At 41.8% G+C, this 23,848-nt stretch overlaps 2 protein-coding genes across 5 annotated transcripts in view; both read right to left on the bottom strand.

Annotated features, from left to right (window-relative positions):
* Window positions 1-2,382: 2,382 nt before the first annotated feature.
* Window positions 2,383-7,825, bottom strand: ddx5 (DEAD (Asp-Glu-Ala-Asp) box helicase 5). 4 transcript variants are annotated; one of them, XM_029509575.1, is made up of 13 exons: window positions 7,672-7,825; window positions 6,783-6,948; window positions 6,555-6,651; window positions 6,339-6,472; window positions 6,193-6,258; window positions 5,905-6,046; window positions 5,663-5,823; window positions 5,393-5,565; window positions 5,142-5,252; window positions 4,985-5,046; window positions 4,838-4,897; window positions 3,293-3,514; window positions 2,383-3,087 (listed from the first exon to the last, which is right to left on the bottom strand). In XM_029509575.1, exons 1-13 carry the CDS (start codon window positions 7,716-7,718, stop codon window positions 2,672-2,674), a joined length of 1,857 nt encoding a protein of 618 aa, XP_029365435.1. In that variant the 5' UTR covers window positions 7,719-7,825; the 3' UTR covers window positions 2,383-2,671. The 4 variants fall into 4 exon arrangements, with proteins under 4 accessions (XP_029365435.1, XP_029365436.1, XP_029365437.1 ...); XM_029509576.1 differs by having other exon boundaries at window positions 6,783-6,952; window positions 7,679-7,718; XM_029509577.1 differs by having other exon boundaries at window positions 2,919-3,087; window positions 3,280-3,514.
* Window positions 7,826-8,997: 1,172 nt separating this feature from the next.
* Window positions 8,998-23,848, bottom strand: part of LOC115047311 (E3 ubiquitin-protein ligase SMURF2) — a 46,728-nt gene continuing 31,877 nt past the window's right edge. The window contains exons 9-19 of the mRNA XM_029508143.1: window positions 23,344-23,428; window positions 22,496-22,654; window positions 22,358-22,405; window positions 17,948-18,149; window positions 16,111-16,214; window positions 15,739-15,853; window positions 15,063-15,241; window positions 14,286-14,544; window positions 14,005-14,206; window positions 12,585-12,660; window positions 8,998-11,837 (exon numbers count right to left, since the gene is read on the bottom strand). Coding sequence (XP_029364003.1) covers window positions 11,738-11,837; window positions 12,585-12,660; window positions 14,005-14,206; window positions 14,286-14,544; window positions 15,063-15,241; window positions 15,739-15,853; window positions 16,111-16,214; window positions 17,948-18,149; window positions 22,358-22,405; window positions 22,496-22,654; window positions 23,344-23,428 — 1,529 coding nt within the window. The 3' untranslated portion in view covers window positions 8,998-11,737. The remainder of the gene's footprint in view (window positions 11,838-12,584; window positions 12,661-14,004; window positions 14,207-14,285; window positions 14,545-15,062; window positions 15,242-15,738; window positions 15,854-16,110; window positions 16,215-17,947; window positions 18,150-22,357; window positions 22,406-22,495; window positions 22,655-23,343; window positions 23,429-23,848) is intronic.

Raw genomic sequence — 23,848 nt, 5'->3', positions numbered from 1 at the left:
ATTGTCATAAAAATGTAAATTATATTTTGTTATTATTCAATTGATTCTCAGCCTCAGTGATTTGAATGTTTTTCGAGGTACTCCCACCTGATTTAGTTTCTCCAGCTTCTTCAAGTGAAAACTTCTGGTAGCGTCACCAGTGTTAACACAAGTTTACACTGATGACAGAATACTGGCAAACAAGACCAGTCAGGTCAGGAAGTGGTGCTATTTTTATTATTACACCAAATTGTCAAGGATTAGTCCACCTGACAGTGTCGAGTGAGGGAGCACATGAATTTTCTGATTATCAGCAGTTATCAGAGTATCAGACACACACACCCTGAGAGATTACCTTTGTGCTGCTGTGGGAGTGAAGGGCTAGAGGAAGGAATGCAAATGAAACCTGTTGCCCAAAAAAAAAAAAAAAGCTGATAAGAGATTGTCTGTACAATATCTGCCGCAAGGGTATGTGAGACAAAAGAAAAATACAAACTGTTCATATTGTAGCTGGGGAGGGTGGTGTTGCCAAACAATGCGGCCTCTTTCCACCTCAGTTGGTGCAGCATGCTGCTCCGGTTCATGCTTAAGGTGGGAGTGTCTGACACACACCCAGAGCAGTTACTCCTCAAACTAACACCCACATACCTGCAGGGATAGGGAGGGACTACATGGGAAGAACAAAAAGGTAAAGGTGACCAATGCGGTATTGCAGTTCTCAAAAATTTTAAAGAGATGAACCCGCTGAGAATTTTTTTTTCTTAAATAATTTTAAACAGAGTTTAAGATTATTCCTTTGGTTTCCTGCTCTTGTTGTGAAACAGCAGCAGTCAGTTGCTCATTCATTCGTCTTCTACAGCTTGTCCATTTCCGGGTCTCAGTGGGTGCTGGAGCCGATCCCAGCTTATTCTGAGTGAGGTCACCGGTCCATCACAGGGCCAACACACAACAACCACTCACACCTACCGACAATTTAAGAGTTACCAAACATTATGGCTTTGGATGGTAGGAAACCCACACAGGCATGGGGAGAAGATGCAAGCTCCATGCCGACAGCGCCAGCTACTAGGCCGCTGTGCTGCACCAGTCAGTTGTTTTCAGTAAAAATAAAATAAAAAATTAAATACATCGCCATATTTCTCTCTTGGGAAGAGACTGCTTAGCTTCAGTTAATTTTATAGCTTTGCAAAGATTAAGTTTGCTTTAGTAGCACTTGTCTTTTTCACATACTGCAGATGTTCACATTATGTGTAGACCTCTCATTTGTTTAAACTCCACATTGTGCAATCCAGTGGCGATAAGGATAGTTTGTTCACCTCTGATAAGTCCTATTACTTTGGGTTTCCTTCTCTGAAAACAAAAAGGTTCACCAGCCTAACACGCTTTCTAGTGAAAACGACAGTCGTCAGCAGCAGGGTGAGGCTGTAAAACATTAAGCAAAAAAGAGAAATTCCCTAACTGATGAAATGAAGCTGCGTTTACACAACGCGTTCCACACATACTTCCAGGCCATGCTTCTGAAAATATGTAGAGAGCTATTTAAAATCAGCCGCGCCCACAGCAGCTCTAAGCAGAAGGAGCTGTGACCTATGACCAGGCCTCAGGTGCAAAGTAATGGGCGCTGATCCATTGAAGCTTATCAACATATTTCATTTTTAGGATTGGCAATGTGACATCCATAGCCCTGTAGGCTCAGTGGGCCCAAAACAAAGCACAAGATTTACTCCTGATTAACTATACAGTGAGTATGTGGCAAAGTATTGAGAAACCAGGGTTTGCTGAAAACATTGCGTATATAAAGGGTTCCCTATATAGCTGGTTTCATCATAAAGTCACCTGTAACAGCACAGTGTCATGAGCTGCTTGTGCCCAGTAACTTCCCTCTTGCCAGGATGAAACCTTCCTACATGGTCACAAACAGACAAAGCTGTTCTCCCACAAAGTGGCAACGCTTTTAGGTGTTGGTTTTATTTTGAACAGCTTCACTAGCGTTTGACCTTAATGTGTAATAGGATGTTTTAACTTATGTCACTCACTAATATGGCCACACTGCCCCTCACACGCTAGCAGAGAAAACAAGTTACCACACCTCTCAGCTGCTGGGACACAGGTAGACCACAAAGGAAGTGATGTGTTCAAAACATACATTTGCCTCATACTACAGCAACAGTCCAATCAGGGATTTATCAGTTTGCCCAAATGATCTGTTCTACATAAACACTTTGACTTCAAGTGAGCTTCATTTACTGTCAGCAACATGCCATCTGCTGGACACAAATGGTAGAGCCTCAACTTAAACCATTGGTTTAAGTTTAGCAATCATACAACACCAGGTCTCTTTTTTGTTTTATTTGAAAGATCATGCAGTGCACGTCCAGAGTAGGAGCTCAACATCACTTTCAATGATACACGTGGAAAAAAAAAAAAAAAAAAAAAAGAAAAAAAAAAGAAAAGAAAAACCCAATACATTTGCAATTACCTAGTACAAAACATAACTAACCATTACTGAGGAATGTAACAAATTAAATAGGAAAACAGGTGTGCAACACAACTACTGCTGCACTGCAGATCTCAAAAGGTTTAGAGGTTGAAGTTGTTTGTAACCCTGTTGAGTAAATACAAAAATTGTGGATTATCTATAGAACTTAAAATATGACAAAAAGCAATAAATTACTTTTCAAGTGTGATGCATTTACTGAGTGAACTGAGGAGGCATGGGGTAGGGCACCAGTGGGGCAGGGTGCTGCTGTGGAGCCTGCGCCTGGGGGAAGGGGAAAGGGGGGTGACTGGCACCATTCTGCACACCAGCCTTGTTGGGAGTGAATGGCTGAGCCTGGAAGTTGTTCTGGGCACCAAACGCTCCCGTTTGGCTGTTACCAAAGTTGGACTGTCCATTACCATTGTAGCTGCCTCCACTGAAGCCATTGCTGCCGCTGTTATTGCCCCCATAACCTCCATTCTGTGCGTTTGTGCCAAAGGCCTTGTTTGGTCCATTGTCAAAACCTCTACCATTATCCCTGTCCCTAAAATTGCCAAAATCCCGCCTTCCAGAATACCTATCTCGGCGATCATCCCTGTAATCACCACCTCTGCCTCCCCTTGAACGACCTGGAAAAGAAAATAAAAAAACAGAACTTTTAGACATCACAACATGGTTACAGTTTTATCTTGTTACCAAAAAGTGGTTTGAGATACCCATAAGTTCATGAATCCATCCACTTCTCAGAACAAAGGGGGAAGAAAAAAAAAAAAAAAAAAAAAAGTGTGGCTGCTGTTGACAGCACAGTTTCTGTATCTCACCAATTAGATTTACCTCCTCTGTCTTCTGCCATCTGGAGGAGCTTGGGGTTGATTGCCTGGTTGGCCTCACGAAGCACAGAGATGAGGTCGCTGGCCTGCCTCATGTTGTTTGGAGTGAAGAAGGTATAAGCTGTGCCTGTCTTTTGGCTACGAGCTGTTCTGCCAATGCGGTGAATATAGTCCTCTGAGTTGTTGGGGTAGTCAAAGTTGATGACAAATTTCACGTCTTCAACATCTGTAAGATTGTGTTGCGATGTGGCATAAAAGGACAGGAGGACAGCACAAAAGATGTGCACCAGGGCCACCACAACAACCAGATCAAAAAAAGTCCAAGTTAGTACTGTCATGAGGCAGGGATGGCAAATAAATCCAAAAGCTGCAAAAAACTGGAATTAGGCAAAGCTAAGAATACAATAATTTCTCTGAGAGTCTACGGTGGGAAAAGAGAAAATGCACACTGCATTGACTTCCAATCCAGTGGGATAAAATAAAAACCCTCCCCTCCTGAGCAACTGGCAAACTACTGTCACAGAGAATGGATCAGATGTCTTACCCTTTTTGAGTATGCATACACTAGTCCATTCCCATTGCAGCACACACCCCACATACTGTCAAGTGATGCATCTACACAGTAGGGCTGCTATGCACACTACCGCTTCATAATGTTCTCAAACTAGCACTTAACCAGTGTCCCTTTGTCACGCTCACTCTTGAGATCCTGGCTATAATGCTCACAAAGCAGTGTCTCTTGCCAAGAAAACAGTAGCTCTGAACCAATATGCAGGATGCCTACTGACAGTGCATCCCCCACTCTCGGCATGGCAAGATCTTTCCAGACCCAGTGTTCACTTGATCTTAATGTCTCTCGTTGGCAGGTCTCGACATGACTTTGAAACGCAGGCGAGGGAGGAGTGTGAGCTTGGATTTTGTCCAAGTGTGTCCAACTAGCATGTCCCACTGTCACCAAAAGCGCCAGTAGCCATGTCATTACAGAGGTGAAGGTATGATCGATCAGTCAGACTGCTCTTCCGACAGAAGTTTAGGAAACTGCAACAGTACTGCCACCCATGCTTTACAACAGGTCTACGCAACAGAAAGCACCTTCCAAATGACTCAAATGGCTTGCAATGCGGTGCCCAAACAGATATGCAAGACAATAGGAGACAGTGTAGCTGGGCTTTGAGCTGGGACAGTTACAGAGCCTGGGTGTGTGAAGCAGTCCAAACCATTGCCAGAGAACAGGTGGGGGGGAACTGTGGCCAGCCCTCAACTCGCCCCCCTTTTTTTTTTAGGCAGGCCAGAGCGTTATGCTGCACTTGGGCCTGGTCACCTCTGTATATCTGCACGACTGGGAGACCCGTGCCTCGCCAGTCAGGACACCTCCAAGAATCCTCCTTCCCCCTCTGGAGACCTGGGCTTGTCATGCCAAGGCCCTGCCATATAGACTGCTCCTTCAGGTCAGGGAGAAACTCAGAAAGAAGCAGAAGAGTTAAAGAAAGCAAATACACTTTCTTTTAGAAATACTTTGAGTACAAGACAGTTCAGGGAGGATACTGACCTAGACCCCTGGATGCAACATCTGTAGCAATTAAAATGGGAGCTTTTCCATATTTGAACTCTGAAATAAAAAAATATATATATTTTTTTAAACCAAAATAGCTCAAAAGTAACCAGTAATGCAAATGCATCAGCAACTCAAACTTACCATTCAGAACCCAGTCTCTTTCCTGCTGGCTTTTGTCTCCATGGATTCCCATAGCTGGCCACCTAATAGAATTGAGATTTCAATGTTAGCATTTACATGAACATCATAAAGTCAGTACAAAAGATGCACACCAATAACATTTATTTTCAATACTTACCCATCCCTTCTCATCCTTCTAGTTAGGTCATCACATCGCCTCTTTGTCTCTACAAAGATGATGGTCTTGTTTTCTTTTTCACTCATGATTTCCTCAAGCAGACGAATTAATCTAATAGAAGGCAGTGTGTCAGTAAAGAACCAATTAGTAATTCATCCTTCATTTCAGAACCAGGTGGCTCCATAATCACAATTCTTTGCCAGTTGTCATGTTTTCCTTCAACATCTGCTGTGACTGAACACCTTACTTACTTATTTTCCTTCTCTCCATCATTGCAGACATCAACGATCTGCAGGATATTGTGATTGGCACTTAGCTGCAGTGCTCCCACATTGATCTGGACATACTCCTTCAGGAAGTCCTCAGCCAGCTGGCGTACCTCTTTTGGCCAAGTGGCACTCCACATCAGGGTCTGACGGTCAGGCTGAGAAATGGTGCTCAGTCAATTAGTAGCTCATTTGTCAGTAATTTACAGGTCCTTCACAGTTGGTGTTTAACGCTACAAAATAAGGCAAACTTACTCTGATTTGGTCAACAATTTTCCGGATCTGTGGCTCGAAACCCATGTCAAGCATTCTGTCAGCTTCGTCCAGGACAAGATAAGTGCATCGTCTAAGGTTTGTTTTTCCTGCCTCAAGGAAGTCAATGAGCCTGCCTGGGGTGGCGATACAGATCTCCACACCTGTAATATTGACATTACTGTGATACTAGGCTTTTAATGAACTTAACGAAAATGCAAATATTGGACAAAACGCAGAAATACCTCTTTCCAGGTCACGGATCTGTGGCCCTTTGGGTGCGCCACCATAGATGCAGGTGGACTTCAGGCGAGAAGCTCTGCCATATTCTGCAGCCACCTGTTGTACCTGCTGAGCCAGCTCACGAGTTGGGGCCAGGACCAGGCACTACAATGAGAGAAAGTTATAACCTGTCAGTAACGCAGTAGGACAGTTCACATCACAGCAATAGAATGTAATAATTCCTTGCCAGCGCGAAAGAAGAAAAAAAAACAAAAAAAAAAAAACAATAGTGAACTAATATGGTGACTTACAATGGGACCATCTCCACGTTCCAGGAAAGGTTGGTGATTGATGTGCACAATTGCAGGAAGGAGATACTACAAATCAAATACACTGTCATCAGCACAGGTCAGTGTAGAATTTGATATCATACCCAATACAAGTTTACAGAACTTACAGACAATGTTTTGCCAGACCCAGTCTGTGCAATGCCAACCATATCCTTGCCACTGAGAGCCAGGGGCCATCCCTGAGCTTGGATGGGCGTTGGTTCAGTCCAGTTCTGTTTGTTGATCACATCCATCACATAAGCTGTGCAGAAGGAGGACAGAAAATAAGTTCAGTGTGCCTCAATTCATACCATTGAAGTTTCTTCCACGGGTTTGAAACTTACACGGAAAGCTGGCCTCGTGGAACTTGGCAATTGGATTTGGACATTCTCTCCCTTTCACTGTAATCGTTTTGGCCCTCCTGTATTGTTCAACTTCTTGCTGTAAGATAAGAGAGAATAAAACAATTCGAGTTCAGCACCCATCGCCTATTACATAACCGCAACACGTGCAAGAGGGAGCACATTTTAGCTGTGTTGCGTAACAGCTCATGGACCACACTGACTACATACCGGTGACCTCCTGCTAACGTCGGGATGTTGCTGGTAGAAGTTTTTCTCAAACTTTGGGAGCTCATCCAGATTCCAGTGTTTTTTACGTAGTCGATCTCCAGGGTTGCCAAACTTTCCTCCACCTCCACCACGGTTTCCACCAAAGCGAGGAGGACCTCCGCCATAGCTGCAATTTAATTCACAAGAGAGTTCACAATGTCAAACTGGACTAAGTTAAGTCAAACGGTTGCAGCTACGGCTAGTTGAACGAATAAATTCCGATTTTAACTGCGTCACTGTGACATTAAAAAGCTGCCATATACTTTCCAGCCAGTAGAGGAACAATGGAAAAACAGCCGGCATTTTGTATCCGCATTCAAGCTGCCACATGGCGAAAAGCCGACTAGCTAGTTGTATTAGCATCGCCGCTCCGCATTGGGACAAAACATTACATGTCAGCCACGTAGTGTCCACCACAGGTGAACCAACTGTTAAGTGAGGTGCGTTAACAAAACCGTTCGGCTCCTCCGGTGCTGTGAATAATCCCCGTTGGCGTTGAGGTGTAACGCGGGGTAGCTAACAGGAAGCTAAAGCTAGCGGAGCTACGGCAACGCGGTCGTTGGCGGGGCACGAGGCCAGACAAGGCCTTCAGCCAAAGACAACGGGCTCCGCTCACCGGAGGCCCGGGCCTTTTGGGGGACAGATGAAAGCCAAAAACCACCTACTTTTCAGACTGTTATACAATACATTTCAAGCAAACACTCAATTGTGGCGATTCCTCCAGCATTCCGCCACAATATTTTGTTGTTCGGTTGATTTTTATTTTTTCGGTTGTAAGTCCCGTCAGCCATTTCTGCGGATCACACGGGAGCAAAACTCGACCTAAAACACACAAAAACCATGTACTCACCCTCTGTCTCTATCCCTGCCGCGGTCTCTGTCGGAATATCCAGGCATTTTGTAAACGAACTTTATAAATAAAAAAGATAAATACTCAACACTGTGGATTCACCGCCGACTTAAAAAAAAAACCTGACCGGCAGTGCTGCTGAAATGCCGGTAATGTAAAAATAAGGTCCGGTTTATAAAGCAAGAGGAAGTCCGCCTTCACAGGTATTCATCCGCCATTCCGTTCCCGGTCTCAGTGTCTGACGACTGAAGACATAGACACTAACCTTTAAATTCACTAAAACACGCGTTGTAAATATTTAATCTGAATAAAAACAAACTCACTATTAAAAAAATATTTAAAACGCAAGGAGGAATAGGCAGATTTGACATAGTTAAAGTTTATATTTATTTATTTAGAGGGGCTGATGTATTGCTCACACAGCAGATAATTGTATTGTGTATCTTCTGTAACAATCGGAGATGCCAAAGGAGGAAGAAAACCCCCTAAGATTGTTCTAACTGTAGCATCGATACGGAAAATATTGGCGGATTAATATGTACGAGACAGAAACCGGTGATCCGGCTCTTGACTGTGCTTCCGATAGATTACGGTAAATGACGTCATCAGGACCAACCCAAACATGTGAGGGCCTACTTTTTACTTTAGTTTCTTAACGATATGCTATGTGTGTGTGTGTGTGTGTTTTTTTACCTTTAAATTTAGATTAATATATTCATTTCTAAAATGTAAATGATTATTTAAAAAATTTCTGAAGTGTGGCAGAAAGTGTGGGTGTCCTCTGAAGGATAGCAAAAAAGTCAGGCTGGGTCCCAGTCAACTAATAACAGACAACAGAGTGAGGTGTATTCATTACTTGGAAAAAAGGTCATGGACTCAAATTCTGTAAAAGAACAATTTGTAAGTTACATTCATTCCTTTGACAGAAGTTACCAAATTCAAGTTGGATGAATAACATACTTATTGTCGATAGAGAGATTTTTTCCATATAAATTTGGTCTGACTCAGCATAAGGTGTTGTGATGCTGAGGTAGTCTACGTTATTTCTGCAAGAAAAGCTAAAATTCTGTTCCACTTCTGACTATCTTAGTATTTTTAAATCCATGCCAATATTTCCAACAAAGAAAAAAAAAATGGGAAAATGAACCATTAATTTCACAAGAAAATATTATCTCCTATCCTTCTCTTTCCAGAAAATTAGTTTGCCAAGACTTCTATGGTGTGATGCAGTTGTACATTTATGAACATAACAAAAGGACTGTATTTGATTCCCCCACAACCCTGCTCTTTTTATTTTCTCCCATTTCCCTGGCTCCTTTGGGGCCATCTGATATCCAGAGTGGTAGCAGTGAATACACAGTGGGTGGACAGTGACTTTTAGTATTCAAATGTAAAACATAGGTCTTTGCATCCCCCACATGACATTTAGAAGAAGCCACTATAGTACAAACATGCCCCTAATAATTTGACCTCATGTAAATCATCTCTGTACCTGACAGCACTGTTTTAGCACCCTATCATATAAACAATATCAACAATAATTTTTTTCAACAATTAAAAACCTTTCTTATTCATGACAAGTGGACCAACCATTTAAAAGTAAAAAAGACAGATACATCTTTCTACAAAGCCTTAACATTGTTAGACAAAGGCAAGTTTAATTAGAACTAATTACACACAAAAATAAAATACTCTTACAAAATGATAGTGTTAACATACATCAAATTGCATCAGTCAGCTATGAGAGATATAGTCCTGCTAAGTGGATCATGCTATTTAAAAAAAAGAGCTGCATCTCTCAACTTTGACTTGTTTAATAAAAAGTTCAGTTCTTCAATGAGAGGCAGCTACAGGGCAATGCTGAGTAATGTAGTGTTGGGGTAGACAGTAGGGCAATCAGCTTGTGCACTGGACTTAAAGGTGGATGAATATCTGGTGCAGAAGTAACCACTGAATACACATGGCGACCTCATTCTGTTTGTGTGCAATTCCTCGTTTCAGTTCAAGAAACTCCTTTTCTACTTAAGTTAAAGATAAATTACAGGTTGTTTGATCCACATACAGTATATGAACAATATCTTATTACTGTACAAAGCACCATCTGAGGACACTTTTCACTTTGCATACACTCGTCTACATAAAAGAATGAAAACGCACAGTCCATTTTTTTTTCTTAGTGTATGCAAACTTTAAGAACAGTCCGCGGTCATAGAAATTGCTAGACAGGCAGCATCTTCTGAAAACATTCAAGAATTTCATTTTAATCGTAGAAAACAATACCCCTTTTTCTTTGAAAAAAAAAAAAGAAAAAAAAAAAAGGAAACATCACTGATAGAAGTGTATAGCAGGCTACAACAGAAGTTTATCTCATTCAGTACACTTTCGACCAAAAGCACATATGGAGACATGCAACAATTACTGTGTGTTCATGGTCTGCTGTGGGCAAAGCAATGCAGTGACAACACACTTTTTTAACTGTTTAACATTCAGGAAATCAAAACCAATGATCGTCAGATGACAAACTGTGTATGACATCTCCTGAGAGTGTGGTTAGGTAGATCTCTTGATTTCTTGGAAAGTTATTGAGGCCACAAACAGGTATGAGCATGAGTACTGTATTGTGCACTTTAAGCAGTAGTATGTTTATGAGTCAGGTTGCCAATATAAGATAAAAATTAATGCTATGTAGCACCACATGGCTCGAAGGTAGTAAAGGTTTTTCTTTTCCCTCCAAAATGACAACTTGGAGGCAACATAAAATAGATTATTATGGACTTTGGACTCTTCTGAACAGAATACCATTAGAAGTTAATGGTAGGTTTCATGCTAGTGATATTAATATAGGCCAGCTACAAATGACAAAATTGTTAAAAAAGCGTAACAGAGGGGAAACAACACACTGCAGTATGTTGCTCTAAGAGGAAATCAGTAGAATAATAGAATTTAAAGGGTGCTCAATATTTGCTAAGATTCATTCATTCAAAAATGTTTATGGCACTCAGAGGACATTGTGATTTTTTTTCCTCTTTAGACAAACCCCTCCTTGTCCAGTATGAGAGAGGTCATGTCAAGAAATAAACCACAGCATTCTTTAGTGAATTTCAGTCTTGTCTTGTATAATTTAAACAGTAACACTCAACATTTAAAAGAATTTATTTTTCTGAAACAATGGAAAGGGGTTTCTGAAATATAACAACAATAAATTATATATATTATATAGAATTTTATTGTTTCTTTTTCAATTTTCCCTGTTATATAAAAATAACACATTTCAAGCTATTCATTCATTTTCAAACAAAACTAGCTGTTAAAATGTACGATGAAATAGGGTTTCTGGGAATGCAGTGCTAGTTGTTGGGCAGCGACTTGGGAGCAGAGGTCCCTGCTGCCGTCTTTGGAGAGGGTTGTAAACAGCTGAGCTCTGACTAATTCAGTATCAACAGCCTGTAAGCCTTGCCTTCTCATCTGCACACATCCCCGTTTTTCTAGCCTTGGTGTTATGGATAGCCCCAGCATAATCGCAAAGGCACCAAACAGCCAGAGTCACACTCTACAATCCAAATTTAGTGTTTCTGAATGGCTGTGGTAACCAGTAAGAACCCTGTACTCTAGCAAACAAACCAGTCATGCTAATGTTGTTTTAGAGTGGACTGAGCTCATGTTCTGCTTGGTAAAATAGAGCATTGCTACATGGATACAGTCTATTTTTTAAATGCTAAAATGAACTTAGAAAAAAAAGGGAAGAGCCAGCAAATTTTGCAGGTTCCACAAGTTAGTAAATAGTCTGAGTTATTAGCAGCTGAAGAGATCCTTTTCAATGATAAAAAAGAGACAAAGGAGGGCTGGAGGGGTTTAAAAACCCACAGTAAGATTACATTTTCTGGCCTTCTTTGTCAACCCTCACTTAGCTTGGCCACATGTCCCTGGGAAGTATGTGCATCCTGGGGATGAAGCAACTGTGGATGAAGCCCCCGTCTGAGTGGATTGATTTGTTGGAGGGGCGGGGGCACATCATGGCCAACCTTGTTGCTTCTTGCTGTTGCAGAGCTCTGCCTGTTTTGGTGAATCACTCCACAGCAAAGCCGCATGTCTCCTCGATGGCAGTGAGCAACTTGTCATACAGTTTGTCATAGTGCTCATAGGGAGGAATGTCAATCCGATTGAAACTGGGAAAACAGAAGAGCGTTAACACACAACCACAAAAGAGATTTACTTTTCTGTCCTTCAGTCAGTACGTTTACATGACAATTAAAAAAACCCCCCAAAAAAACAAAACAATGACTTATTGCATTAGTCCAACCAAAATTATACTTTTAAAGTACATTTTAACACGTTAGCTCGATTGAAGTCAAATTTATAACTGTTGGATTAACACACCCAGATAATGTAATGTAAAAGTTGATCTACTGCTGCATGTATACGGACAGTTGGACTGGAGCTGGAGAAGGTGATCTGCACATGTGCTTAAGTTTCACGCCAAACTATGACCTGGAAGTCGAACGGAATGTAAAACGTAAATAAAAGAGGTCAAGCAAAAGAAGCCAGCTAACTGCTACGCGTCAAACATGGCAAAGTCTGCAGCAAAAGCTCATTTTAGACGGATACAGAGACTAACTTGCTAGCTCACCGGTCTTTTTTTCTTTCCACCTCTGCTGTGGTCTCTGATGTCATAGGTCAATTGGCAGTGGCCCATTATCCACAAGCCGAAAGAGTGCATAGCAGAGGCGACATGATTTCAACAAATAAATCAATTTCACTCCTGTGCATGTATACAGGGACAAGGACAGAAGTCTGAATAAATGGCTTTATCGAGCTATAACCATAGCTCAAATTAACTGTGCATGTAAACGTACTGAGTGTTAAAAGCAAGTACTGTCTTTTGTGATAAAGTATAATGCCAACAGTGAGCTCACCAGGTGTGGGCTTTGGGCAGGTTGTTGGTGCTGGCGTCAATCTGGTGGATGGTAAAAAGCCGAGGGCCAGCAGCACCTGAGGACAAACTAGAAGTTCAGTAAAGTAGACCTCCACACTACTGAAGATAATTTGTAAAATTTTAATCTGACCATCTGCACTACCCAGGATAATCTATCTGTCAATGAAATGCATTTCTGATTTAGTTTCCACAATAAAACTTTCTGTGCTATTTATATATACACATTGCATGTTCAGCAGCGGTTCCATTTCCCAATTTGTTTCTCAGCTGCAACTAAAGTTATAATTATCACCTTTCTTTACTTTCACAAAGTAAGGTGGCAGTAAGACAAAAAAGAGGTTCAGAAAGCATCTAGACCAGTACACTAGGGATGTTTGGTGACATTTTGCAAGCTGTTATATTTAATAGACTTGAATATCTGTCTATATGTTCACTTTCCAATCATAACACATCAATAAAGGATCAAATATGAATTATTATTCATGACCGGTTCCTTTGTTTGAGAACTGAAATGCCTCATAATAAAGCCATTTTCTGTTAGTGATTTATTTCAAAATATTCAGATTCTGAGAGTTGTCCAACAATCTCCAGTGCGGCTCGATGCATGTCAACCTGGTTGCCAATCAGAGCGGGACCCAATAAATACCTGTCTCTACAGCAGAGTCATTTGATCTGCGTCTAATTGGCGACTGTGGCCTTTCCCATTTCTGACTGAAGTCAGATGCTCTTGGGGTTTTTTGACCAGTGGAAAAAGAGCTTAAAAGTGTTCAGTAAACCAACTTTGTCCTGTGCTGTGGCCGCAAACCTTAAGACACTGTAAATCCAAGTTTGTGCACAAGTTTTTTGGCTTCTCCTAATGTTTTGACCAAGACAGGATGGCCATTTTATATAAAAGGTGTGTAAGGGTGCTGTCTGCCTGTGGATCATGGTGTACTCCTCATGCTTGGGTGTTCTGTCTCAGGGCAGCACTGTCTGCCAGGAGGGATCCGCTGAACCACTGTACTATGCACAGACTGAGGGTTCATATCAGGTCAGAGAAACCCAGAGACACAGACACACAGAGAGGCAAAGAATCCTGAACACATGTCCCAGAATGTGTTTAGAGTTTGTGAGTGGTTGGCATGCTGTGTGTAACAAAGAGATGGGCGAATGGGCAAACTATCACACCTTTGTTAACTACTGATTTGATGTTAGGTATTAGCATTTCACACTACTTTCAACTGCATGACCTGATTTAGTCTGGCCCAATACCATCACACAAAGAATCCAATTCACAACAACCTTTTCAATCAGTGTTTTTATACATGCATTAGACTGCCCTATATTCACTCTATTGTAAAAGGAGTATCTACATGACAACAGATGTAGTATCCACAGGTAGTAGTGAGTATAATTGTTACCTTGAAGGGCCTTGAAGCCCTGCAGAGGAACTCTAGAGGAGCCTGTGACAAACTGCAGCAGTCGTGCTCTGCGCTCCTCATCAAATGACTCCACAGCTTTCCAGAACCACTTCACAATGTTGCTGTCTGGAGTGCAGTGCTTGAGCCGTGTGTTGGACTTCCAGTCGTTGATGTCAATTTTACCCAAGCCACATACAATCAGCTGAAGGTACAGAAATAATTTCAATAAGATGAATTTAGAAAGCCCAAAAGGAATATGACATGAAGACACATTGAAGTACCTCTAGCTCCTTCTCATCAAAAGCCTTGAGCAGGTGTTGGGGAATGACCTCATTGAAGCCCTTTTGTAGAGCCAGGAACTGGGCCTCGATGCCTCTCAGAAAACGCCAGTTGACGTACAGCCGGACATATTCTTTCTTGGTGTCCTGTGTTACAGGGATGCTCTTACCATTGGGCTTGAGCTCGTGCTGGATGATCTCCCCATAGGCGTTGTGTTCTACGCAGAAGGTGTGGTCCAGCACACCTGTGATGTCATTGTCCCTGAGTGGAGAAAGCAACATTAGAGTTAAAAGATGTACCATAATTTCCAGATTATAAGCCACTTTTTTCACACGCTTTGGACCCTGCAGCTTAAGCAACAATGCAGTTCATTTATGCATTTTACAGGTAACGAGCTTCATGCCACCAATACAGTTAGCGTCACATCAGACCAAGGAAATTACCGAGCAGGTCACAGTAGACCAATCAAATTGTTAAAATTAAAGTAAACACGCCCACACTAAATTCTTCAGATCAGTCATTTATTTTTGCACTTCATACACACACCCTTATCATGGAAAACTGATGTACGAATTATTCAATAGCCCTGGAGGGCGCTGTCATCGTAGCATGGCAAAGATTTTCAAGTAACATACACAGCAATGGCGTGTATGAAAATACTAGGTATGTTAATCTGTAGACTAGATTATAATTATCCTGAGAAATTCTTTGTCCTTTCATCTAAACATAGTCACAAAGTACATACTGCTATTGAGTATAAATGTGTGTCTTCTACGTACAGAATCCAGACAAGACTGTTGTGCAAGTCGGGGTCAACAGACTCCATGTCGTCCAGGGTGATGGGTTTACCCAGCAGCTGTTTGTAGAAGGGCAGAGTAAAGCCTCCATCTATGTAGTGGCCATGGAACACTGCCATCCCCATGATACGGCCAACAAAGTGAAAGTATGACAAGTGCTCCTGCAGGGAGACAAAACATCTTCAGTTTCCAAATGAGGAGACAGCAGAACAGTGTCTGAATCATGTTTGGGACAGAGATCCAGTTCCTTCATACTATAACACACAAAACATCCCTGACATGAGGAATTTATTGTTCATCATTAAACCTCTGAATTCCCCTTTAATAGAGCATCCTGTCCGACATAACACAAGCAGTAAACAACAAAACAGCGCAGTCTCAGCAGTAAAACCACAAGCTCATGCCTGCTGACTGGGGAGCAACAGCTAAATGGACCAATTCCAGCTCAAACAAACACAGAGCACAGTGAAGCTGTGTAAGAAAAGACAGACCTTTGTCAGCATCTGCTATGAGGCCTATGTCTGTGTGGATAATGTGCTTAGCTGTGATATGTATAATTGGCTTTGGACTTTCGTACAAAATAGCTTAAGGTTATAATGTGGGTGTGCCATACAACACAGGTCAACAGTCCATTTGCTCAGTGGTGACTGTGACTTACAGGGTTGACCGCAGAGTCTGGGTTTATCTGCAGTGTGTAGATGTCATCGCGAGAGTACTGGAACAAGCCATAATATGGGTTCAGCATCTCATGTGACAGCAGATAAAGCCACTCCCTATACAGAGCACAGGGAGGAGAGGAAAAAAAGACAACAGAGGGAACATGAGAGTTACACGTTATATTCTGTGTTGTGAATATTCAGTTCAGAGTTCAGAACATAATAAAAACATGCAGAGAATGCTACCTCAAAAACAGACCAAACAGTGCCTAGGTGTGTGGTTTAGGTCTCTTCCACTAGGAGGCAGCCTTCTGTGTGAACCAAATTCTGATGTGATTCCATCTACTATACTTCTCTTTGCTGAGGCCTCTTACCTTGCCACTCCACCGTAGTCAAGCCCCTCTTCTCCTCTAAACTTCACCATTAGCCTTTTCCAAAGGTCTTTCGGCCTCATCTTCATCACCTGCCGATATGATTCCTGCAACAAAAGATGGTAATGGCATTAGAGAGCTGCAAGCTATCTGGTCCAACATCAACCTCTGCAGAGACAGTTAAAGCAGAGAACAGCTTTTCAGTATACACAAGTGGGGTCTGAGTCTGGCTTCATGCAAATCAATCATGTGTGACCAGTTCAAGTGATGCACATCGCACCCTCTACACTTATGTCATTCACACTCCATATCCTGCATTATGGCACCTGTTAAAAAAGACATTTGCTTGACCAAAAGTTGAGCGAATTTCTAAAGGAAGTCAAGTTAAGAGCTTCACAGAAGGAAGGTAATAGGTAGTGCTTAAAAATGAGACCGATGCACTGTAGCATTACACCAGGTTCTGTCAGTTGGCTCGCTGCTGTAAAGGTGATATCTCTCTGCCGGTGTTCATACCATGTACAGACATCTCACTGTGTCAGGGGAAGGTTCATATTAAATGGACTGGGGACAGTTATAATAAACATAACCGCAAGACTTTAACAACACAGCTTCTCCCTGATAGCTAGGTTCCACTGTGCCCTCCAGGTACAGCAGTCAACTGAGAGGTGCTGTGGGAGAAATGGAAATGTCTTATCTATGCCGAAAGGTACACAGAAAGACAGCTCTGATAGTTTACCAGCTAACACTTGCCTATATTCAGTCATAATTTAATGCTTCAGCTGGCCTAGAGAAGCTATGCAGTTATGTCTCACTCAACCTCAAGACGTCCTCTACCCCCCCACACCCAACCCTCAACCTCCATCCCCACCCTCTCTGCTCCCTCTCCCTTTCTCTCTCTCTCACATTGAGATCAGCCAACAAAAATGTCTTCGTTCAGATTAACAGACGCGGCTGTTCCAGCACATTCCAGTGCATATTTTATGAGGGTCATGCAGTCTGTTGCAGGTGGTGTTGTTCTGATGAGGGCCCTGCACCTCCAAGATGCAGAAAAAAACCTCCCCAAATGAGAAAATATAGAGGCCTGCTTTAGATTTTGAACAGACTACCTTCACACTTCAGATACCACACATGTACATGTCTGTGGGTGTGTTGTGTTTGAGATAAATAAATCATGTCCTGTGGAAAAGGGCAATGACCTTTATTGAGGTAGACAACAAGTTTAACATAAGTTAGGTGAGTCTACAAATAACTAACAGAATGGATAATGTTTCTTGGTTACAGTGCCAAATACTGTAATTTCCGGACTATAGACCGCACCTGAATATAAGGCGCACCCGCTAAATTTAAAGGAGAAAAACAGTTTTGTACATATATGGGCAACACTTGTTTATAAGCCGCAGGTGTTGGAAATATAGGAGGAAATGACATCTGGCAGGAATTATGTTTCGCCTTTTCGCCAGATCGATCGACTTTAACTTGAAAGCTCCATCATATGCATTGCTTCGTGTGTTTTCCATGATAAGGGTGTGTGCATGAAGCTCAAAAATAAATGACTGATCTGAAGAATTTAGTGTGGGCACGTTTAATTTCATTGGTCCACTGTGACCTGTCTGATGTGTGGCTAACTGTATTGGTGGCATGTAGCTCGTTACCCGTAAAAATCCATAAATTAGCCGCATAGTTGTTTAAGCTGCAGGGTTCAAAGTGTGTGAAAAAAATAGTGTCTTATAATCCAGAAATTACGGTATACATTTTTAGGCTATCTTTATTAACTGCCAACCCTTGTGAGCTTCACATCATATGATACCATGACTGAGGTAATTTTTTTCCCCATCATCACCTCAAATATCTCCTCACGGGACACCTCGATGCGACAGTGGCCAGCCTGAGGCTGCTGCTGGGACAGTTCCTGACGAAGGATTTTGAGCTTCTGAACAAGGTCTCGCTTGTATTTGGGCACCGTGAGGCACTCTGCCTCCTCTGGGAGCTGACTTGGGGACACCAGAGCCTGCTGGGCCTGATCCTTCAACTGGTTCTGTCGACTAGAGGGCAAATAGCAGGGAGAAAAAAGACAGCAACAACAGGAGGAGATGGAGAGGAATTGCCATGGGAAAGAAGTGAGAGAGAAACAAGCCAAGGAAAAAAGAGAGAAAGGGGACAAGAAGAAAGAGAAAAATGTTAAGTCTTCAGTGTACCAATACAAAATGCAAACATGCTTACTTGTTATAAAAAAGTAAGCAAGCACTTGTACAAAAATAACAAGGTTAAAGCCAAGGAACTCAAAATACAGCTTTCTGGGAGTCAGAGTTCTTTGTCTGTCCTTTGCTGACTGCAGAGAACCAGAAGTAAACACACTGAGGTCATGTGAGAAGCACATCAAGTCATACAGCTGCCTTAGTCCCTCGCAGACAGACATAGGTAGAGGTGGCATCACTGCTAAGACATTGCATTCACCCCCCCTTTCCTCTCTTCCCTCCACCTGGAAGAGGCCTGGTCGTCTCTTACAGAGATGGCTGAACTAAAATAAGTTTTTCTATTGGGAGGGGAGGGAGCAGCAGAATGTGGTAGAGGGAGAGAAAGTTCTGCAAATCTCTGTTGTTTTTGACTCATCATGTACACTTGTGGTCATGTAGGGTCACTGAGGCCACCTTGCAGAGTCATACTGGTTGTCAAGTCAAAAAATTTGTCTTAAGAGGGAGAAACAAAACTTCATACACTGTGATAAGTCTTGTGCAACATGCTGTGGTTCTCAAAGCTAAATTGTGGTTAGTAAATATTTGTTCTCAATCATCAATACTATGTTGAAAAACATACAACATAAATGTTCTATGTCGAATGAAAGCTAGCTAGAGAAACAGACACAATCCACTTAAATCTGAAAAATAGAACATATTAACCTGTAAAAAAAAAATAATATATATATATATATATCTTTTAAGATGGATCAGGACCTTATCAATGCATTTTAACTAAATGTAGGGTGACTCTAACCATAAAGCTAGCAAGTTTAGCAGAGTATCAGTAGATGCCATTTGCTTTTAGCCAGAGTGGCATTCATGTTCCTTTCTGTGGCTAATTTACTTTCAGATTAAAAACATTAAATTGCATGTTGATTTATTAATTGTTTTGCTGTCTTTTATTACTGCACTGCAAATCTGTGGAACAGTGCAGCTTGAATATATAAACATTTGATCTACACTTCAGCTTTGGCACAGCCTTTCAAATAATTTAGCCTTGTCTTCTTAGTCTACTCCCTCTAGCCCAATTAAGTTTTATATATTTTACTATACCCTGCCCACGCCCAGTGTGAGCTGTGATTGGCTACAGAACCCCCCGCAACCCAGAAACGGATAAGCGGTTGAAGATGAATGAATATTTCACTTTGAAGTAAAGTATCTACATAAAGAAGCATTTAATGAGACATTTCAGGCACAGTTACAAAGAAGTTTTTAACCACTGTATCAACAGTGTGGCTGTGGCCATCATCTGTAGGTAAAGGAGACAAAGATCTTGACTCTAACACAGTCCAGTGGATGTTGAATGCAACTTTTGAACTGGGTGTTTGGGAAGATGGCCTGTGAGGGTGGCACAGAAGTGAGGGGATACACGCATGCACACACACACACACACACACACACACACAAAATCAAAGAACTCTTTATAGGGCCAGCAGTAAAGGATTATTTGCACAATGGCCTTTTGCGCTTCACTGGGGGGTAGCATGCATACTCAGCCTTGAGCAGGGTCATAAACTCCAGGCTCTAGACTTGAGCACAGAGGAAGGTAGGAGCATACACATCAGTCTGTGTTTGTGTAGTATGGATTTATACATACGATACCACACTTAACGTAATGCCAACGTTAAAGTAAATTGTTCACTTTGGCGCAAACAAATACAGGAGGAATGTCAATTGTCAGCCAGATCACTTCATTTCTGGAGCTGATTAAATGTCCGTCATCTATGTTCAGATTCCTACTCTAAAGTATCCACCCAACAGCTTGCATTTTCCTCTACCACAATGACAACTCAACAAAGTGAATAGCTAATGTGGACTCTACTGGGCAGACACCAGAAACCAAACTCAATCACTTCCTGCTATTCCAGAAAGCCACAGGGCCCCATGGGACACTCAAGACCTCCTCGTGAATCCTTTTATTTCCTGCAGACTAGACTCAGAAGGAGGGAAGTCGAGAGAAAGAGAGGGGAGACAGGAAGGGCATTCTCCCAACAGTACCCAAACACCGTATGCAGCTCAGAGAGTGGGAGGGAGGGAAGGAAGGAGAGAGGAGGCACGGAGCATCTCCTCCTGCACTTTCACCCATAAATCAAAAATTCCTGGTCTGTCTTTCTGGCTCCTTCTATCACAGTTGCAGGCAAAATGATCCCCAGTTCTCTCCTTTCTTAATTGATGAGCCCAACTCAGCAACATGTTACCTGAAGAGAATCTACAGAGACAACTCTGAGTAATAAATGAAATGTTTTTGCTCTCAGACAAATCAGTAAAGTCTGGGAAATGGCACAGTTACTTCTTGTGCAACTGTACAGAGGGCAGACCAGCAGTGGGGTCCTAAAACCAGACAAGGATCAAGTTACCTATAGTGACCTTGGCCTGTCAGGGAACCAGTATTTAGAAACTGATTGCAAAATCATCAGGGGAATATAAACAAAACCACCTATCTGTATAAGTATATATATATATATATATATATATATATATATATATATATATATATACACACAGATCAGTCATATACAACAAACATTCTTGTGGAATTACGGCACAAGGGCTGAAAATTTCTCAAAACTCTGACTTGATAAAATGCAGATGTCTTGATGGAAATCCACGATGACTGATATCTTTTCCAGAGTTTTGTCGCAAGTGAGAAAGTCACTCCAATGTCATTTCTTATTGTAGCAGTAGAACAGGTTTCACAGACTCTACCAAAAAGAGATTCTCTATTACACTTTTCATGTAATTAGAATGGATTGAGGAAAGCTTAAGTTAAATCTCAGTCATGCTCAATTTATAAAAACTTTATTTCACAAATCTCAGGCCAAGTTCCATTTGTCCTTGAATAATCAGGGGATGCATGGCACACAGATTTTATGTTTTATATTTTTCAAGTTTTTACATCACTAAAAAGCCACATAAAAATGTTCATATGTACGTGATGAAAATTACATGGCACTAATAACACTAGAGGTTACTGACATGCCAAAGTTTTTCTCTGTATAAATTAATTCCTGGGATATTATTTAAAAAGCACATTTCCTTGTTTGGATGTGAATTATCCCACCAGTTATTATCTTACCAGAACACATATACAATAGAAATTCTGTGCATGATATTTTCACACATCTGGGCATAATCAGGCACATGACAAAATGCCTACAGTAAAAACAAATGTGGCATGCCAGGCTACATTTTTTATAAAACCTTTCAGAGAGTCATAGATGAAAAAAAGCTAAACAAATACAAAATCCCAAACATGTTCTTTGATCCATCAGAACAGGAAAAAAAAGAAACCTGATCTCTCCATTGCTCTCACTCCCTCTGTGCACAAGAAGGAATGAGGTCAGAATGAGGAGGCCCTCCAAGGCACCCTTACACTGCTCCACCTTTGCAGAGCAAAGGCCTATGGGCAACTCTATGGCTATCATGGCATAGGGTGTATTTGAACAGCTGCACAGAGGAAGAAATTGTGAACATGTGCATCGATGCACACAGGCATGTACCAAGCAGAGAGGCGAAAAAACACACAAGTCTACACAGATGGACAGGCGCACGCACACACACGGTTCACTCATTGACTTGGGCATCAGATTTATGCTCTGTTTCCTGGACGTAAGACGCTCCTCAGCTACAGGCGCAGCAGCCTTGGTTTCCACTCTGCTATCTGATGTCTGGCCAAAGCCAGCTTTGTGACGGATTGTGTGCTAAAAAGCCTTTATGATCAAAACCTCTGTGGAGCTGAGGAATTAGATTTTTTTTGTGTAGAAAGAGACTGTGTAGGAGTGTGCTGTTTATGTATTTCTGTGCATGTGTGTCTGCAAGCGTGCATAAACGTCTGCTTAGCACAAGTGTTACGCTGAACCTCTACAGGTGGTGAACACACCTTGGCACAAGATCCCACTGTAAAACAACTGTCTGATGGAGATGCAAAGTGAGCAAGTCTATGAATGTCTGAGCGTGCTTCTGTGAGTGTGTGTGTTCTGTGTGGGACTACTGGCATGAAGCCCAAACTTTACCTGATATTCTGACTTTCGATTCCTCCTCGAGAACCATTAGGGCTTGGGCTACAGACAAGAAACAAAGACAAAAAAAGACAGAAAATAAGTATTGTTCCTTTCATTTTACCATCACATTTTTATGATTGTCAAACTCACTTTAGGACTAGATGCAGGTTAGCGGAGAGGCGTGGGTCTGTAAACTGTGTGGTTCGGTTGTTATGATCGACAAAGTAAACCCTCCCGGTGGCAGTGTTCCTTATCTCCCATCCTGGAGGTAAGGGACCAAGTTCCTCACAGTTCACGTTGCTCAGATCTCTGGGGACAACAGAATAAAAAAAAAAAACCAACAAAGCATTAATACACCAGAAAAACAGAAGCACTGTAGGGTGGAATGGGGGAGCCCAAGCACACACACATCTAATTCTAGATATAAAACATACCAAAGCACTGACGAAGTGGACTGAAGGGGACAAAAGGAGTTTGAGAGGCCTGAAAAAAAACCCCTCTTTTATTCTATTTTTCTTTTTCTTCCCATTTAAATTATTTACTGCTGCCCTGCAACTTCTTTCAGCTGGACTGGAAATTAAAGCAGGCTCACTATGCTGGCGCTGACTTTTCTGTTTTGCATGGTTAAAGCCAAAGGGGCCGGAGTCTCACAAGGGCAGCTAAGGGCAGCTAATGTTGGAACGTCTTGAGGAGCACTCAGTCAGGAGTGGTGTGACCAATAGTCTCCAATCAAGAGTAATAAAAATATTATCAATCACTCAGACGCTGATAGAATGTGAGAGAGCAGTGGACGGGTATTATAATACAGTCATGTTTTACTGATTGTGTCTAGAGTGCACTGAATGATGTTATTGCACATTTCAATTTCTGCATGTATGCATTTCTTTTGGAATGCAGTTATCAATTGGACATGATACCTGAGTGAGTTTTCCAAAACAGATCATGGAGTGCATTATGTGTTGCTATCCTTGAGGTCATAGATTCTGCGGCAGACATACCTGGGTACTCGTGGGTCGTGCCATGTGCTGACACCTGTCTGAGTGTGGAGGAAGTACACTTGGCCCTGCTGCGTGGTCCTTTGCTCTATATGAAGATTTAAAAGAAGGTTATTTGATGCAACATTTGTGGATCCTAGATATTAATTAATTTAAAAAGAAAAGAAAAAGAATTTTCACATATATGCAAAATAAAAGAGTTTCACTCTTGCCGCATATAGACAAGTTTTGCTCATAAACTGTCTATGTATGTCTATGAGCGAGATCACACAGATGGAGATAAAAGGTCTGCCTGAGTCAGAGGAGGTCCAAAAAGGCAGCCAGGAAGGGAGTGAGAGGAATAGGAGAGGAGCAGAGAGACGGGGGAAGAACATTGGAGAGGAAAGAAGAGGAGAGACGGGGTTGTCTGACTTTTCAGTTGGTGAGCTCATTCATCACAAGCTGACAGATATATTTCCATGGAGCTGCCCGCCAGAGAGCTCTTGTCTGGCATCTCTTTGGACCTGCC

The sequence above is a fragment of the Echeneis naucrates genome, chromosome 8, assembly GCF_900963305.1.
Source record: "Echeneis naucrates chromosome 8, fEcheNa1.1, whole genome shotgun sequence".
Lineage (NCBI taxonomy): Eukaryota > Metazoa > Chordata > Actinopteri > Carangiformes > Echeneidae > Echeneis > Echeneis naucrates.
Note: the sequence above shows the minus strand (reverse complement) of the source record. Positions and strands in the feature narration are given on the sequence as shown.

Excerpts from the sequence above, each read along its gene's own strand:
- ddx5 (XM_029509575.1), bottom strand. The coding sequence starts at position 7,718 with ATGCCTGGATATTCCGACAGAGACCGCGGCAGGGATAGAGACAGAGG. Across the intron at positions 6,652-6,782 it reads ACGTTAGCAGGAGGTCACCG|CAAGAAGTTGAACAATACAG; the intron begins GTATGTAGTCAG and ends CTTATCTTACAG. Across the intron at positions 6,259-6,338 it reads GGTCTGGCAAAACATTGTCT|TATCTCCTTCCTGCAATTGT; the intron begins GTAAGTTCTGTA and ends TTTGATTTGTAG.